Source organism: Siphateles boraxobius, unplaced genomic scaffold, assembly GCF_051911475.1.
Source record: "Siphateles boraxobius isolate OS27281-9 unplaced genomic scaffold, OSU_SipBor_1 86, whole genome shotgun sequence".
Taxonomy (NCBI): Eukaryota; Metazoa; Chordata; class Actinopteri; order Cypriniformes; family Leuciscidae; genus Siphateles; species Siphateles boraxobius.
The window spans coordinates 2,056,300-2,075,501 of record NW_027509215.1 but is presented as its reverse complement, the minus strand read 5'-3'; the positions used below and the strand labels follow the sequence as shown (position 1 = coordinate 2,075,501).

Below are 19,202 nucleotides of genomic sequence, written 5' to 3'. Positions count from 1 at the left end.
GAGCTTTATACATACTATTATTTTATTTTTTTACAGTGGATGCCATTAAAAATATAGTAGGCCTAAGTCTGCCCCTCACAGCCTCGCTTTCATATCACTGCTCTGAATAAGGTCTATGCCAATGAGTTTCCATTTGAAAATAAACTGCCAAAGCAGATTAGTCTGTGGTTAGTAAGCATTATGAGGTGACACAGTTTCAGAGCTGCACACTTTAAAGCAACTTCTTTTAAGCAATAATGCATTCAATTAAATAATAGTGACAGTAAAAACTTTTACATTATTACATTTTTTTTGAATGCTGGTCTTTTGAACTTTCTATTCATCAAAAGTCCTTGAAGGTGAATACAGTTTTGTGTGTGTGTTTGTGCACTGAAGAGGTCAGATGTGTAACTCCCAAAGAATGAGCTCATTTCTCTGCAGTATTGCTATTTTCAGGAAAGCAAGAAGATATAATCACCCTATAGTTCACACTCCTTACAGCTCACACACACACACACACACACACACACACACACACACACACACACACACACACACACACACACACAAGGTCAAACACGCATCACACTCAGGGTCAGCAGCAGGTATGTACCTTTCCTCAGTGTTTAAGTGTTATTCTTCAGGATTGTGCCTGGGTCTTTTCCCCTGGTGCTTTATGTGTGTACTAGTGAATTATCGATATGTGCAGATGGGCTGTGCTAGTTTCATTTCCACTTTTATTAAAAACTCCTGTCAGCAGATGAGTAATTTACCTTACTGCTGAAATTTAAACAGCACTGTGCTGTTCTGGACTAAATCTTATAAAAGCCATTTCAGAGACGCTTCAATGGAGTAAACAGATTACACATCAAAGAGCAGTATTTAGAGATTATTTTAATTCATTCCTTTCAGGCTAAACAGGTTCTATAAAAATACAGTGGGGGCCAAATATCTTAGCTTATATTTTGATTTTCTAATGTAACAACAACATTTTCTTTACAAATTATATTATCTGGACAACCATTTAAGTGAAATATTTAATTGGAAATTCAACACGAATGTCTCATGCCTTAAAGGTGGAGTAAGTGATTTCTGAGAAACACTTGATATTTGAAATCAAGCCTAACAAACGCACTCCTCCCTTCATTGCTCCGCCCCCCAAATTCAACAAAAACGCAATGCAAGACTAGATGTCTCTTTATCATAGCTTGAAGCAAAGCAAAATAATACTTTGTGAAAAATAAAGCAAAGATGACAAACGAACAACAAGAAAGAACAAAAAATAAAAATACAGTGGGCAAGAGTTGTTCGTTGCCAGCAATACAGCAGATCCAGACAAACAATGACACCCAAACGGGTCCTGTTACTATAGCTTACATTACAACAACAACAACATATCTTGGTTCTGTGAAACATAGCTATTACAAAGTTACTCACGTATGTATGAAGCAGAAACAACAACGAAACCGCGGCATCCGTTTTCAGGCCTTCCATAGAAACTCACCCTCTTCAGTCCATTATGTCTCTCCTGACAGAGTTTTATAATGTTACAAATTTTTTAGTTCTTTTACACTTTCTATGTGTCATAGTTTACACAAAAATATTCAGCCGCAAAACTGTTTTCAACATTGACAATAAGTAAGGGATAATCCACAGCTAGCTGTTTCACGAGTTCACAGTTACTAAGTCAGATAGAAGAAATGGTGTGCGTATTTGGCGTGCCGTCGAGGAGAGGGCTCCGGGCTCGGTATTCGGCCCTCCCCCTGTATTCCTGGCTGTGGAAGGAACAAGCCAAGAGCGAGGGGTCGGGATGGTGGTGGAGGGATGCTGAAAAACTGTCGAGGAATGTGAAAATGACAGTCGACTGAGTGAATATACTGTATTCTTCCTCTCGAGCTGATAGGATAAACATGGTAATTGTTGATAACGAGCTGATTGGATTGATGATTTGAATGTGCTCCTCCCGAACTTTGTTTAATGAAACATAATGCATGTCGTGGAATCAAAGAACCTGGTTGCCCCCGCAAAGTGCATTAAAATTGTTTAATACACAGCTAGCTGTGGGTTAACCAGCTTATAGACCTACCATGATTTCTGAAGGATCGTGTGACAATGATAATGAAAATTCAGCTTTGCCATCACAGGGTGACAGGGATGTATTACATTTTAAGATATATTAAAACAGAAAACATTTATTGTAAATTGTAGCCTAATAATATTTCATAATTTTGTCAGCACGGAGTGAAGGAAGATAGACTGAAGAGGGAAAAATGAAGTTCAGCAAACGTGACCGGACATAACTCAAGATACATTGGAACTAAATACTCTAACAAATGAGGTGATAATCTAGACACAGCTGAAACAAACGAACTCATAATGACGGTGACCATGGTAACAAAGGAATGGGGATAATCAAACAAAGTGAAACCAGGAACTAAAGAATTACAAACTAAAAGTCCATGAAAAAAAAAAGTAATAGCATTTTCCAGTTTTTACTGTATATTTGTATAAAATAAATGCAGCGTTGGTCAACCCAAACTTTATCATAACGTTTCTGTTTTCTTCTTTGTTTAGACTTTTAAATTTTTTTTTTACGTTCAGAATTTTTGTATTATGCTAAATATTTGCTAAATAGTCTGTGTCTTGAGTGTTTGTCAGGCAATTTCTTAACTAACCCTTTGGTAAAAAGCACTATAAAGTGTTAAGTAAATTGTTTGAAATGTGTAAAGCATTTGCATAATGCTTTTCAAACTAGGAATTGCAAACCAAAGGTTAATTGTTCTCCAGATGTGTTACTTATTGTCCTAATGTATCCAGTGGGAATTTAGTTTTTTGAAACTGTTTCGAATGAATAAAACATGATGATTTAACCCAGCAGCTGGACATAGACTGAATTATTCACCCCCTGTCACCCTGACAAAGATGCTCTCTTTTCTTTCTCTCCTCCCGTCTCTTCAGCTCCCCTGGCTCTGCTGTTCCTCCAATCTCTGACAAGGAGAAGATGCCGTCTGCTCTGACTTTCCAAGAGCCTAACTTTAAAGTTAGTTCATTTTTGATTTTACTTCACTTTTATTGATCGGTTTGTCTTTTTCATCCCAGCTTTGCTCGTTCTCTCTCTCTCTCCTCCCTTTCTTTCTGTAGCCGTAGGATCCTACTCTCCCGAGGGATGTGTGTGTCAGAGCATGGTGTCACAGGCTCTCTGAGCTGAACTATGACCACTCTGTGAAGCTCTAAGGTTAACGGCATCTCTCGTAGACATCATGTGCACTTAAATTTATGGCTTATAAATCATACAAATTTATAGCTGTAATCTGGGTGTGTTCATAGAAAGAGGAATAAAGAAAGCCTGCATCTACTTCAACTGCTTCATCCCAAAAGAGAATTGGGACTGGATTTGAATTGATATGGATGACTGGATAAGCAGAGTAAAGAAGGCCAAAGATAAAGAGATTCATGTTTGTGCTTTGATTTACAAGTATGTTCCCATGATGCACTGCAGTACTGGGGTCACCTTAGAGTGTCCTATAAAACTGTGTATTTAAGCAGCAACTTTCAGTGTTTGAGTTTAAACATGTGAATTTACACCGTGGTGTGTGTGTGTGTGTGTGTGTGTGTGTGTGTGTGTGTGTGTGTGTGTGTGTAAACCCTACGTTAACTTATGGGGACAAAATGTCCCCTCAAAGATGGCAATATCCAAAATTCTTGTCCATGAGGAAAACAGCTTATAAATCTGTGATGTTATAAAAAGTGATGTTTTTTTGAAAATGTAAAAATGCAGAAAGTTTTCTGTGATTGGTAGGTTTAGGGTTAGGGGACAGAATAAAAAATCCCCATAAAACATGGAAACCCTGTGTGTGTGTGTGTGTTTGTGTGTGTGTGTGTGTGTGTGTGTGTGTGTGTGTGTGTGTGTGTGTGTGTGTGTGTGTGTGTGTGTGTGTGTGTGTGTGTGTGTGTGTGTGTGTGTGTGTGTGTGTGTGTGTGTGTGTGTGTGTGTGTGAGAAAGAGAGGCAAGTCAGCCATCTTGACTAGCCCTGTATAATGCATGTGAATTCAGCAGAGAGCGGTTAGATACTCCCACCGCAGTAGAGTCTAAACAACACCTACCAAAGAGGTTAAAAAATGCATCCTAATGGAAAACAATCAACTTTAGATAAGACAGCAAGCATACTGTAAAACCCCTGTGTGTGTTGAATATTCTCATCTGCTCTGATGTGTGAGATTTGAAACCTAAGAAACTTTATTCTCAGAAAGAGTGTAAATCTCATTAATGATGAATGAAATCCTGAGAAATGCTTCACTGTGGGATTCTCGGATTCAGTTTCAGATTAGAGTGCTTTATTGCAGTGTTTCCAAACCTTTTGGTCATTTGTACCGCCACAGGCCATACAGTATAAGGTTCAAATGCTCCAACACCAAACTAAAAAATGTGTTCCTGTATACATCACATTTTTCAGAATATATATATATAGCAAATTTTGTGGTGCTTTTACCCTCTCATTCTTTACACACACAAATACAAAGCGTCTGCAGCTTTAGGTTCGTCAGTATTAGAATTGAGTAGAAATTAGAGAGGGGCTTCTGGGACATGAGATGCGGTGAAAGGAGGAATTTACACAGCAAAGCAAAGAGAGTATAAAACAAGGGAGGGGGAGAAACATGTCACTGTTACCGTCTAATGCTGAGTAGACTTATGTGCAGTTCTTGCACTGAGGTTTTGTACAGTTTATAGCTCTTAGTTTTTATCATTTTTAAACTGAAAAGACCTATACTGATGTTTCATTTTCTTCCAATAGACTAGCTTTCTGATTGGATGACAGCTACAGTCAGACATATACATTAGATTAACATTACATATAATCTTTAATGCATAAATTAAAAAATGATGAATTATTATTAAAGTTACAAAAGGTTTTCAGTCAAGAGCAGGAAGTGTTTTTTTTGTCTTTTGTCGTTTGATTAACATAAAAACATAAACAGCAGGAATATTAGGCTGTTGTCACTTTAAGACATAATGCACGTTTTTTTTAACCTAGAACAGTTAGACCCCTAGTGCGTCTAATCAGGTACATAAAAATAATTACTATTCTTTGCTACTTTTTTTTGCTATGTATAATAATTAATTATACTCTATAATGGCAAAATGATTGTCTAGAAATTAATGTAAAATTAGACTTGGTATTAGATTTAAATGAAAGTACTGATGTCTTTATCAAAATAAACTTTGGTAGTGAACTAGCAAAGTGTCCACTATTGTGCAGAATATCAGCAGATGCGGTAGTAGGTAATCTGAGTATTGTTTTCCTGCGGTTTCATGAGCAATGCATACAATGTAAAAAATAAAGGTTCTTTTTTTCACAGTGATGCCATAGAAGATCCATTGGGGTTCCCCAAAGAACCTTTCAGTGATCAAATCTCAAAAGAACCATTTTTTTTAATGAAGAACATTTTAATAATCTAACAAACCTTTTTGTCCCACTCTAAAGAACCGTTTGTGCAATGGAAAGGTTCCATTGATGTTAAAAGTTCTTCAAGTAGCCAAACCATTTCTCTATAAACTAAAGTCAGATTATTTAACGTGCACTTTGTGACACTGTTTATGTTAAGATTACCAATCCACACGAGAGGAAGAGGGAATGCAATGTTCTGCTGTGTGATTCATGTGAAAGCATCTCGAGCAGCCTCTCCGTGGTTTTGGGTTTCGATGGCATCCACAATAATGCATTGACGGGACGCAGAGATGCTATGTCAGTAGTGAGTCACGTGTCCACAAGCTCTCTGTCTCGCGCCACCGTCTGAGCCTCCTCCCTCATCTCAACCAGCAACGGCAGCACACTGGATCAATTCGGATCAGCAATCATGCGGCCGCACGGAGAATACGGTAAGGCAGCTGTGTGTGTGTGTGTGTGTGTACAGCTGACAGCAGAACCGCCGTTATTTATGCTTTCAGACATCGTTGTGTGTGTTGCTCATCCCGGTGTCGGCTGAAAGCTCGAGCTGGGGAGATTCATTTGTTGCGGATGAAGCAGATGCTCTTTGTCAGCGCTGTTGAGCCAGTCGGCATTTAGCTAATACCGCAGATTTTCCATTTAACCAGGCATTTGTGATTAGATGGGAGTCGTAATAAACCAAATGATTCCAGTTCCGATTCCTTTACGGTTCCATTATCTATTCTTTTAGTATTCTCGCGTAAAATATAGGCTAGCCTATTTGGAATAAAGTGAAATCTTATTGCATGCTGCCTTCAGCAGTTTCAAATGATGGAATCATTTTAGATTTTAACAGAAGGCTAATATAACACTTCCTAAATAAATTTAAAGTAGGCTAGGCTATACACCTTTTTAATGAATTTTCACTGACTTCTTGTCTTCCTATAGCGTTATGCTGCTACATAAAATACTAAACAAAAAAGTTATAGATTCATTACTTAATTATTTTTTTAATGAAGTAGCCTACCATTGATTACATAGGCCTACCTCATATCATGTGTCTTACTAAATGTTGTCATGCCCAAAGTAGCCATATCTATACTACAGCAGTAACGGCTCTTGTTTCATCTCCATTTTCATATGACAGATGTAATGCCGTGTTCAGAATGTGAATCGGATGATTTCAGCATCCGCTCTGATTTATAAGTATATTTTATTCACTAAAAATAATCGGCTCGTAAGAGTCATTCCTTCGGGAATCGGATCACACTGGTCGGGCTGTGTGTTTTTGATTCACTTAGAAGAACCGGTTCGGGAGTCGGAATACACTCGTATGTTCAGTCGTGGTGTTGCGTTTGTGATAGTGCGGGAAAAAATACTGTCAGTGTATGTTAGTAGGCTACTGCTCCGTTCACATTGTGAGAATAATTAACATTCGAGAACTGTTCAGGCAACCTAAGGCCATGTATGAGAGCGTGTGTGCGTTTGAGAGACTTGAATGTTTTTTTCAATCCACAGCCCATCCTCGCGCCTCCCTCCCGGAACGAGGTCCTTAAATGACCCACGGCGACTAAGGAGCTCGCGCTTTCCCTGTCCGGATCATGGCATGCGCCCCATCCCGGACTTCCACACGCGCGGCGCCGAGGCTCGAGAGCAGTGAACATGGGGATCAGGTCCAGAAATGCCACTAACGGCGCCGAGGACTCACGCGAGCGGAAGAGCGCGCTGGCCGGAGACCTGGAGCAGTGCGCGGGGCAGGAACGGGACGGCGCGCTGCTTCTCGTCGGTTCAGTCAGGGAATCGGACTTCAAACGGGGCTCACAGAACATCGGTCTGCTCGCCAAGACGCCCCTGGGCTACACGCGTCCTGTGAAGAGGAATAATATCAGGACGCGACGGATCCAAACCCTGATCTACGACGCGCTCGAGAGACCACGAGGATGGGCGCTGCTTTACCACGCGTTTGTGTAAGTGGACCCGATGCATTTCACACCCAGACGCGCCCACACACACAGAGGAAACAGCCCAGTTAATTATACATTACAACAATTCAGTTTAATCCAATTTATTTGTACAGTCCTTTCATTGTTCCTGCAGCAGCTTCACAGAGAATGCAGCCCCTTAAAGGCAAAGACAACCTGCCTAAGTGCCTATAATACGATTTACAATAGCTAATAAATGACCCAAATAAAGAGAGGATATTGAATGCAAATAAATAGAAATCCAATTTACGCCTTTACTGAATCTTGGCTGGAATTGATGTAAACAAGGATGTAACCAAATACTCAAGGGAATACATTAGGGGAGCAAATTTAAAAGTTTAAGAGTCAGTCATTGATAAACCCATACTGATTCAACACTAATCGGAAAATTTAGGTTCTCCTTAATGTTTTTGATGGTTTCCTCTGATTACTTTTGTCTTTTGATCATCATTCAATTGTTATTTTCCTGTTTATCACTGCAAAGCTGCTTTAAAACAATCTGTATTGTATAAAGTGCTGTAGAAATAAAGATGACTGTGTAGAGAGTGATAGCTTGCCTTTTAATAAGCAGGAAAGCAGTGTTTTGATCACACTCTGAGTTTTGAGCTTTTGCAGTGAGGACTTTGTGGTGTATAATGTATGCCCATTTGTGCTGGAGCTCTCCATGGTGCTGAGGCAGAGCACGACCTCCAACTGCTACCGCCAGAGTTGAGTGACCAGAAATCAAATCACTTATAGCTTTCTAGCTGCCGTTTGTGGTAGTATAACAGCACCATATGCTCACCGTAGAGTTAGAGATACTGCCTGTTATCATCGTGGCGCTGAGATAAGGACACTGTGTGCTGCTGTGACACTGAAGTAAAGAGCATGACAAAGTGCCACTGGTCTGTGGAGTTGTCCGTGGTCCTGATATCTGTATCGGTTGAGCGATTATACAGAAGTAACAGCATAGACAATGCTTAAGTGATCCTTATCTTAGAGAACCAAGAATGTTAATGTTGGTTAAGTGGAAATTATTCTTTGTAAGGCATTAGAGTGCCGATGAACAACTGCCTTTGAATCCCCAAGCTTGACACTAAACCTCTGTTGCCTACTCGCACACAAACACACATTATTCATGGCCCATTTTCTGTCCAGTGCTCTTAATGCCTTATGCAGGATGTGGATCATACAGTATGTGCAACTCAGCAGCACATATTTTCTCCAGTGTGTCTGTGGTTTCTCAGACTGAATCAGGGCTTTTAACCAGGCTCTCGTGTGAGGTATTCCACGCCATAATGATGTGAATAATTGATTAAAAAATGCTTTATTTGCTGAAATTTGTTGTGTGGTGAGTGTGGTGTGTGTGTGTGTGTGTCTGGATGTGTTATTTTGGAACAATTTGTTGTTAATAATTCAACTTGCCTCCACCCTGCCAGACCAGTATATCTAGAGGAAGGGATTAAATTAAGCTGTTAAACATTGGGTGGGCCCGTCCTTTTTTTCTGTTGTTCAACTTATGCTTTTTTTTATCCCAGCATTGCTGCTCTCTGCAGAGCAATGTAAAAACAAAAGTAGTGTAAAATAGGGTTTACTCTTTTAAAGATTCAATAATAATTATATAGTATACTTATGTACTATAACTTTACACACACACAGACACAAAGACACACACAGACACAAAGACACACACACAAAGACAGACAGACACACACACACACACACACACACACACACACACACACACACACACACACACACACACACGTATATAGGCCTACAGTTTATATAATTATAGTATTTATAGTATTTATACAGCATATATTTATAGTATATAGTTAATTTTTATATATTAATTGATGTTTTAGGTCATTAAACATTTTAATCTCAGGCTGCACCTCTAGAGATGTAATTAGCTTTATTGCAGGATGGGTGAGCCAACTATTGGTAACTTCCTGCAGTTAATTGCCTTAGTTGTTCCCATAGCAATGGGGTGCTTATGGTCGATAGGCTGATATGAGTAAAAGGTTACACTTTATTTTAAGCTGTCAGTAGCCGCGTTTCCATTACAGATTTGCGCAAAACTTTTGCAATATTATTGCAATATTGCGAAATGACGGCGTTTCCATTAACCAATGTTATGCGACTAAAACGTAATTTTTACGTATATCCCAGCCACCACACTAGCTATTATTATTAATGGAAGAAGACGTAGGCATGTTATCCAAGAATTATTGGCAAGGACAGCCCCTTATACTGGGAAGCGGCCACATATGAGATGTTTTTCCCTCCAATCTGCTTCAAGGTCTTGATAAATTGTGGCATTTCATTGTTGTTTAGAATCTAGTATTCCCGTAATACTTTGGTTTTTTATGAGTTTAATGAAGAACTCGTATTCTGTCCAAACATACTGAGTCATCTCTAAAGAATGATCAACTTTTAAGTACGCCTGGTGACCTGTAAATGCGAAAACTGTTTCCATTGCAGTTTTGCGAAATATTCCTTTTTCGAATTGCCTGAAAATATTATACTAATAATATAATTACATAAAAAGGTTTTGACATTGGGCTATAGTGTGTTAGGTTAAATGCATTTACCAGTAACGTTACTGACTCTGAAGCTAACTGAGCAATTCCACGGCTCTCTTCTCTACTCTTTACTACTACTTTAATTCTGTTTCTAGCTAATGTTGGTAGGTTTTTTTTCACTGCTAGAAAAAAAACGTAGAAAAATGTAGCCAACCCATACACCATTAGAACCGTGTACATTTTTTTTCATTGGTTTTTGTGTTAAATCTTACCCAGATACAATAATGCTATTTTCTGATTGGCTATTGTGTAGCTCGACGAACAACACCAGAGGAGACGCGCTTGATTCCTGCCGGTTCCACAGTGAGAGCGGCGCGGCCAGAGTTTGCGCTGTGGCATATTAAATATATTACAAATAGTTTTTCAGCGTGAGAAATACAATGTGTGGCGGGAGAGCGTGACAAAAGACCGAAATGAGTGACTGTCACGCTCAATGCGTGACACTTGAGAGCCCTGTTATGTTATACTGAATGGTAGTGTGCACACACACATTGCGGATTTCTATGGCAACAGTGGATTTATAACATTTGATCCCGAACTCCGAGAAATCATTCATTAGCCTTCGAGGGGACAACTTACCTGATCCAAAATGAAGAGTGCAAAGCTGTGTTGAGTTGGAAGCCAAACAGTAACACCACTGTCATCGTTTTGCCTTTTTATTGCCACCAACCACTTGTTTCTCCGTTTTGTTTCTTTTGGGATACGGTATAAAGATATTCCTTTTGTATGATCACATATCTGATCGCATCCAATTGCACAGCATCGCTCGGGCATGATAGAAATATTTCGCGACGAGCTGTATTATTACTAATATATTATTAGTATAGCATTTTCTATTCCGTCAAAATGGCTGCTCCAAAAGGCGTGACGTCACGCAGGACGTCCCTAAAGGGTTAGGGCTTGGTTGAGGGTTAGTTGCATGTAATTATGCATATTTTACTGTTATTACTATGGTAAGTACATGTAACAGAAGTAACAAGGACACTGTAAAAAAAAGTGTTACCTAGAAAGATATATCAGACCAGCACACTTTTTACTTCCCTATGTCTCATGTGTAGGGGGCCGTTTACACAACACCTTTTTATGTGTTTTGGCCGTTCATTTACACAACAACAGCATTTTGGGGGCCTGAAAATGCAAAGGTGTGAAAACAGGTTTCAAAGTGCTAGTAATAAGATAATCGTCTCTGTGTAAACTACACAAACGCAAATTTGTGGAAATGGTGACGTCTTAAGTGTTCAGTGTATAGGTGCGTAGTGTTTCTTTACAAAGTGACATCGCCAACTACTGGCCTGGCATGTATAATACAGCGTTTTTAGTAGTTTTCGCTGTTCCGTGTGAACAGGGATCATTTTGACAACGTTATTGTCTGTACACAAAAAACGCACCAGAAAAACTTTTCAGTTTTTAGTACATCATTATTGTGTAAACGTACCCTAATTTGAAATTGTCATAGACAAGTTGTTTCTGAGAAGACCAACTAGATTTTAACTTACCTAGGAAATAAATGATTGGGTGAGTGGGCTGGGGGTTGCTAGTGGAGTTGTGTAGAGAATAGAATAGAATCAAGTAGAATAGTGTATAGAACAGATAGATTGACGTAGCAATGGTGGTATGGGATCAGCGGTGCTGCTTAGCTCAGTAAAAAAGGAGAGGTTTTGGGTTTCATGCATCCATTATACTTGCTCTTTAAAATTTGACAGGATGTGATTTTCAGCATTGAGTTCTCACTTTGCCTTTGGCTATCGATTTGTGACCACCATGTACAACAGGGAATTGCACAGCATTTCTCAGAATGCAGGAATTCTTTGATCTATATCTCAGAAAAGAATGTCCTACTTTTCTTGAGCAATGAGATTGATCTTGTTTAAGGTGTCAGGTTGAAGCTGATTTACTCCGAACAGTTAAGACAGTGTTATGAAGAGTCGCTTGCTTAATTAAACTTGCCATGTGCTTTATTAAATGAGTTTTGGAAAGGTGTCAGGTCATGTATGAATAATGGTTGAATCAGACTTAGGTCAGGGCAATGATGATTAAATTATACCAAGCTCTTATGTTACCTTGAATATTTGATATCAAAAACTTGTGGTGCTGCAGCTGGACTGTGTTGTACGGTCTGGTCAAAGCTTGTGGGTAACAGGGGCCAAGGCTTCTGGCTGCACTCTTGGCTAGAATCTCTAAGTGGAATTTGATACTGGTAGCTAAATCACACTTACACAGGGAGCTCAGCAAATACATAATGTGAGAATTTATGGATGATGAATAATATAACAAGCAGCAGCATTTTAGAATGGGGTGGCGGTAGGAGCTCAATGGTTAAAAATCTGAGCTAGTAATCTGAAGGTTGATGCTGTGATTCATGAAGTGGAGAGCTACTGAGATCCTCAATCACAGTTTCGCCCTTGAGCAAAGCACTTAACCGCAGGTTGCTCTGGGTGGGCCTCTCCTGTCATAAATATACTGTAAGTTGCTTTGGCTAAGAAAGTGTCGGCTGAATGACTACTAAAATAGCATGTTGGGATGGATTCAAGAGGGCCTGTGAGTTGCAGTAAACCAGTCTAGCAGAAGGTAATCTTCAGGTAAGGCTGCAGGAGCGGGTGGTTGTCGCAATGCAACGATAACTGAAGGTCAGGTGGACATCTAGGACGATTTCCAGGGTTTGCACTCACCTGGTGGGGATGACTTGTGACCTTCAACCCAGAGAGAGAGAGAGCATGTGGGGGAGGTTGGGACTGGTTCTGAGAGGAGCTCACTGTCTTTCCAGTTTGACTGCTGATTAATGTTGATTCATAGCTTTCAACAGCAAACAGAACCGTCCACCCTTATTCCTCACGAAGCTGATCCCACCTAATCCATTCTCTCCATCGATCCAGCCGTTATCCATAATTAGAACAAATGTATGCCTAAAGTAATAGTCTCCACGTTAATATCAATATAACAAACTCTTAGGTCTAAACGTTTAATTTTATTAGACATGTTTTTGTTTTCAAGATAATTAATTAAATAAAATGTATTTATTTGAAATTTGTTTTTGCCACAATTCCACTCAGATACATAACTTGTTTTATGTCTATATTTATGAATAAAAGTATCTGATATTTGTTTGTTTTTTAAAGATCTTGCCTCCTGAAGTGCAGAGACGTGTGCGCTGCGTAAACATGACATTTATTGTAGTTATAGACTAAATGTGAGCATGCATTTACTCATCTTACATGCAAAAAAAAAAAAACAGATTCAGCATTCCTCAAAATGAATAAAAACAGTGAAATGCAAACTCAGAAAATCACACAAACCCACAATAATTAAATGTTATATAACACAAATATGCTTTATGTATATAATCTCATTAATTAAACATATCTCTGCTGCTGACTGTCACATCCACGTTAGTTTGGACTCGTTATGTTTTGTCTTTGTCTATGTTTTTGCTGTCACAGACACTAATCACATTCAGCTGTGCACTTATCAGTCACCATCATACTAGCTTTTTAAAGCTCAGATTAAAACGCATCTGTTTAGCTTTTAGTGATTTGATTGTTTGATTTGTTGATTGTATGTTTGAAATGTTTGTCTGTCTTTTTGCATAGCTTTGTATTTTACTGATTTAGTTTTATATTGTACGGTGTCCTTGAGTGCCTTGAAAGGTGCCTATGAATAAAAGGTATTATTATTATTATCATTAACACCTGTATATATGTTCAGTTCTGTTTCAGTCCAGTGTCCGGTATTGTTCAGTGTGTTGCTATCCGTTTGCCTTTCTGTTGGATCTTTAGAGAATAAACCTTTTGAATTGAATCGTATACGTCTTCCTCATCTGTCTGCCAGAAACCACCAGTGACACTGACCTTCAATGATCCTATTGAACCATACTAACAAGCAAAAATGACTTTAGTGAAACCACATTTGTGTTTCTTTCTCTCTCTATTCTTATTGCTGAAGTAAGAATGTTGAACTTCTCCTGTGTCCTATTCTTCTGCGATCCAGAATGGATCACAGCTGAAAGATTAGTATGAGCTACGGCCTCTACTGTTGAAGCGTGAATTTGCGTTTCCTTCAGCCTGAGGCTTATTCATTTAACTTTTGGTGTGAAAGGGCCTTTTTGGGAAAGAACATTTTCCAAAAATAGATTTTTTTTGTTATTAACAAACAAGCAAGCCCAGCCCAGATGAGAAAAAGTAAGGCAACACATTACTTCCCCAAAAAAGTAACTAAGTAACACAATTAGTTACTTTTTTTTAGGGAGTAATGCCATATTGAAATGCATTACTTTTAAAAGTAACTTTCCCCAACACTGTTGCTGGCTGCGAAGGTCTTTTGGCTGGTTACTTGACATTTCTAGGGAATTATAGATGTTTGCTAGGATGTTATAGCCAGGTAGTTGCTTGACATTTCTAGGGTCTTTTGCTGGTTTCTAGGTGTTGCTAAGGACATAGACATTTAAAGAGACATTGCTAGACATTTCTAGGCTATTCCAGTTGGTTGATAAGGTGTTCTGTCTTCAGATCAGCTAAGCATAATGAGCCCAATTCAAATAATTTTTTTTCTTATATTTGCAACTGGTGAGTGAATGACTTTAATCTCCTTTTGTCTAAGCAGTAGTTTTGCAGTGGGTTAAACTTGGAAACATTAACAGCAAACGCAGTATCACCTCACACATTTGCAATAGGTGCAAAGTCTCCTCCTCCCTAAACTGCATTACCCAGCAATCTACGGCCACATGGTGATTCCTCACCTCTAGTTGGCCTTCTCTGCAAGTGTGTGTGTGTGGGTGTGAGTGTGACCTTCCCAGTCAGATTAAAGGTTAAAGGTTTTTCAGAGTAAGAGAAAATCCATCCATGTCATGTATGTACAGCTCTAGGCCAATGTACACTGTCTCTTTCACTAACACACACACACACACACTCGCAATGTGGAGGTGTAAATATTTTTGTGTGTGCACGCTCTGCGGTTCTGTAATTCACAGATCATTTTATCACGGCAGGTTGTTGTTACTGGGTGAGAATGGAAATGGCGTGCTGTCAGAGTGGGAAATCCCTCTTTATGTGTGTGTGTGTGTGTTATGCGGATATGTGCCAACAAAACAATGTTCCTTATTTTTGCTTAGCAAACTTGCTTGATCAACTGAATTAAAGATGCTGGAGCAGGTTGGCGCCACATGACCAATGATGCTCGTATGAGCACTTTCCCTGCATTTCTTCTCATCATTTAATGTTTTTTTCTCTTCTGTACCTATAAATAAAAGTGACAAGAATGCAACAAAAAGGCACATACAACCATAATTCTTTGCAAAGACTCCGGTTGAATTGAAATTTAATAAAAATAACATTGAATTTTGGCTTCTCATGTAATTTGGTTTATATTGGAGAAGCAAGACAGATCCTCACCGTAGTGCATCAGTGGTGTGGAGTAAATGTTGCTTGAATCAAGCAGCATTTTTTGCAAAAGAAGAGGCAGATAAAGTCTTTAGCCAATTATGGTGCATGTATAATTATTTTTATTCCAAAATGGTTAGATAGCATCTATAGTGCAGATGAATTAGATTAATTAGAAGTACAATTAATTTTTAATTTTTTAAAATATATCAATTGTACATTAAAGGATATAATTTACTCACTAACATGTTATCCCAAACCTGCATTAAAGCCTTTCTTCTGTGGAACACAAAAGAAGATATTTTAAGTCAGTTGTGTCAAAACAACATTGGAACCTATTGATTTTTCTTTTGATAAACACATTTTTCAAAATATCGTCTTTGTGTCCCACAGAAGAAAGGTACAGGTTTGAATACATGAGGGTGAGTACTTTTTTTTTTTTTGGTGAACTATGCCTTTAATATTTTATCATACACACAACCAGAGCTTGACATTAACACCCGCAAACCCGCCAAATGCGGATGCATTTCAGCGGTGGCGTGTAACGCAGTCACTCCTACTTGAATTGGATTTGAATTTTATACACTATACTATAGTGCAATCTAGTGTTGTCGAAAATATAGATTTTTCGATACATAGATACTGAAATATCTTAAACTCTTCCACAGAATGCGCAATACCAGCTGCGCCTTCTCGCTCTCTCATCTCTCCGACAGCAGGTTTACGCACCAATCCGAGTCTAATCCCTTTACTCACTCAATTTGCTCCGGATGAATATTGTTGGTGTTACAGGGCTTGAATTTCGGCGAGGGATTGCGCGCATTGAGCATAATTTTACTCATTCCCACAGATTTAGTGCTCACACCCAAAGTGCGTGCACATAAAGACAAGTATATTAGCTAAAACAGTATAATGGGTCTGTGAGTCAGTCTTAAAGCGACAACAGCCTAATATACCAGCTGCCAAATTATGAGATGATATTAAAAATATCGATATGGCAGTTTTTGCCTATGGTATCAATGCCAAAATTGTGGCCAGTGAAATTCTGAGTGGCCAGTAACTTTGGAAAACCACTAGCCACAGTGGCTGGTGAGCAAAAAAGTAAATGTCCAGCCCTGTATATACAGGTCCTTCTAAAAAAATTAGCATATTGTGATAAAGTTCATTATTTTCCATAATGTAATGATAAAAATTAAACTTTCATATATTTTGGATTCATTGCACACCAACTGAAATATTTCAGGTCTTTTATTGTTTTAATACTGATAATTTTGGCATTCAGCTCATGAAAACCCAAAATTCTTATCTCAAAAAATTAGCATATCATGAAAAGGGTCTCTAAACGAGTTATTAACCTAATCATCTGAATCAACTAATTTACTCTAAACACCTGCAAAAGATTCCTGAGGCTTTTAAAAACTCCCAGCCTGTTTCATTACTCAAAACTGCAATCATGGGTAAGACTGCCGACCTGACTGCTGTCCAGAAGGCCATCATTGACACCCTCAAGCAAGAGGGTAAGACACAGAAAGAAATTTCTGAACAAATAGGCTGTTCCCAGAGTGCTGTATCAAGGCACCTCAGTGGGAAGTCTGTGGGAAGGAAAAACTGTGGCAAAAAACGCTGCACAACGAGAAGAGCTGACCGGACCCTGAGGAAGATTGTGGAGAAGGACTGATTCCAGACCTTGGGGGACCTGCGGAAGCAGTGGACTGAGTCTGGAGTAGAAACATCCAGAGCCACCGTGCACAGGCGTGCACCTGTATGTAACATATGGGTTTTTTCAGAAAATTATTGTGATGCTGATATCCACAGAAGACGAAGATGAAGATAAATCCAAGGTTTATTAAACAAGTACTAACAAAAGAGCCAACAATGTGAGACAGTGTGCAACGCACAAACAATACCGAACAAAGTAAACACAAGGAGAAACTGAAATACACAGTGATGATGACATGCAGGTGCAAATGATCAGGTGATGGCTGAATGAATGCAGGTGGGAATCATTAGGAATGCAGGAAAATGTAGTGCCGTTGAGGTGTATGTCAGTACCTCCCCCTCCCAGAAAGTGCGCCCTCACGCTGTAGATAGACCATCTGCGGAGGCAGGGAGTGGGCTCAGGAGGAGGACGAAGAGAAAGTGAAGGGCAGACAGAAGGCAGGAGGGACCAGTGCGGAGCAGATGGAGGGAGGGAGGAGCCATTGTGGAGGCAGGGCTGGCGACTCCAAGGGGCTGACTGACGGAGGCGGAGCAGGTGGAAGAGGATACCCGGATGGAGACTGAGAGCCGATGAGCCTAGGTGATGCTGAGGATCCCGAGGGACATGACGATGCCAACAGCTCTGGTGACCGGGGTGCAGGCAGGGATCCAGAAGGCTGCGGTGGAGCCGGAGCAACAGAGGACCAAGGTGGAGCTGGAGGGAGTGAGGAGCCTAACTGAGCCAGAGGGACGAAGGGACGAGGCAAAGCCAGAGGAGTGTAGTCCCGAGGTGAGGGCAGCCCGGTGGGAGCTGGTGGACTGATGGGCCACGGTGTTGATGAGAAAGGTAGGAGCCAAGGTTGAGCTGATGGATCGACGGGCCAAGGTGGAGTCCTGGTCGCGGAGGTTGGAGGTGGAGACGGGGGATCCACCGACCATGCTGGAGCTGAAAACTGGTAGACCCGCGTAGAGCTCACCACACTGAAGGTGGCATGTGGGTGAGGTGTGGGGCTAGCAGGAGGTGGCGACAGCGTGGATGATGGGAGGAGGTGGGAGAGGGAGGCTGGGTGGGTGTTCAGGAAAAGGCTCAGGAACCATCTCAGGCTCAGGTTCTGGAACAGATTCAGGCTTAGGTTCGGGAACAGACTCAAGCTCGGGAACAGATTCAGGCTCAGGCTCTGGAACAGATTCAGGCTCAGGCTCAAGAACAGATTCAGGCTCAGGAACAGATACTGGCTTGGGGACAGAGTCAGGTCTGGGAACATGAACAGTTCTTGTGGCAGGAACAGGTCTAGGAACATGAACAGTTCTTGGGGCAGGAACAGGTCTTGGGACAGGTACAGCCTCTGACATGGCAGCGGCCATCCAGGCTGAGGGCTTAGGCGGTGAGGCGTTGGCGGCCATCGTGGCTGAGGACTCGGGTGGTGAGGCGGCAGCCATCTTTGCCGAAGACACAGGCACGGCTGACCTGGTGTTAACAGTCTCTGGCTCGGCAGACATGATGTGAAGCTCATTCTGTAACACTGATATCTACAGAAGATGAAGATGAAGATAAATCCAAGGTTTATCTTTACATTTTAAGTTTCAATCAATAAAATTATTGACTGCAGGGGGACTTTAAATGTTGAAGTTTGCCCAATGCTGGTGTCCGTTAACATTTTATTCATGCGGAAAGCAAACTCCTAAAAACACATCAATAGAGCTCACTGTACAGGTGAATGTAACCTGCTGAATGCAGAATTTGAAAGGAAGCATAAAATGATCTACCACTGATTGATTTAGCTGAGTTTAATGAGGCCATGAGCGCCAGCTCTGCCGTCAACACACACACACACACACACACACACACACACACACACACACACACACACACACACACACACACACACACACACACACACACACACACACACACACACACACACACACACACACACACACAGGCTGCCTGAGTCAGGTCTGTCTGGGTAAAAGAGTCCCCAAATGTACTTGACAAGCAACCAGGTCCGATTCCCTCATGGATCAGAATCTTTGCTCTTTGCCTACGCTGTCAGACTTGCAGTAGGTCTAATATGCTGCTTGTCATGGGAAAGAAGTCGTTATTCAGCAGACCTTTTTATCCAAAGGAGCTTACAGTACACTTACTACAGGGACAATCTCCCTGGTGCCTTGCTCAGA

General features: G+C 40.4%; 1 protein-coding gene across 1 annotated transcript in view; it reads left to right on the top strand.

Annotated features, from left to right (window-relative positions):
- Positions 1–5,787: 5,787 nt before the first annotated feature.
- kcnq3 (potassium voltage-gated channel, KQT-like subfamily, member 3) overlaps positions 5,788–19,202 on the top strand; it is a 55,289-nt gene continuing 41,874 nt past the window's right edge. The window contains exons 1-2 of the mRNA XM_077221772.1: positions 5,788–5,857; positions 6,924–7,372. Of these exons, the coding sequence (XP_077077887.1) occupies positions 7,068–7,372 (305 nt within the window). The 5' untranslated portion in view covers positions 5,788–5,857; positions 6,924–7,067. The remainder of the gene's footprint in view (positions 5,858–6,923; positions 7,373–19,202) is intronic.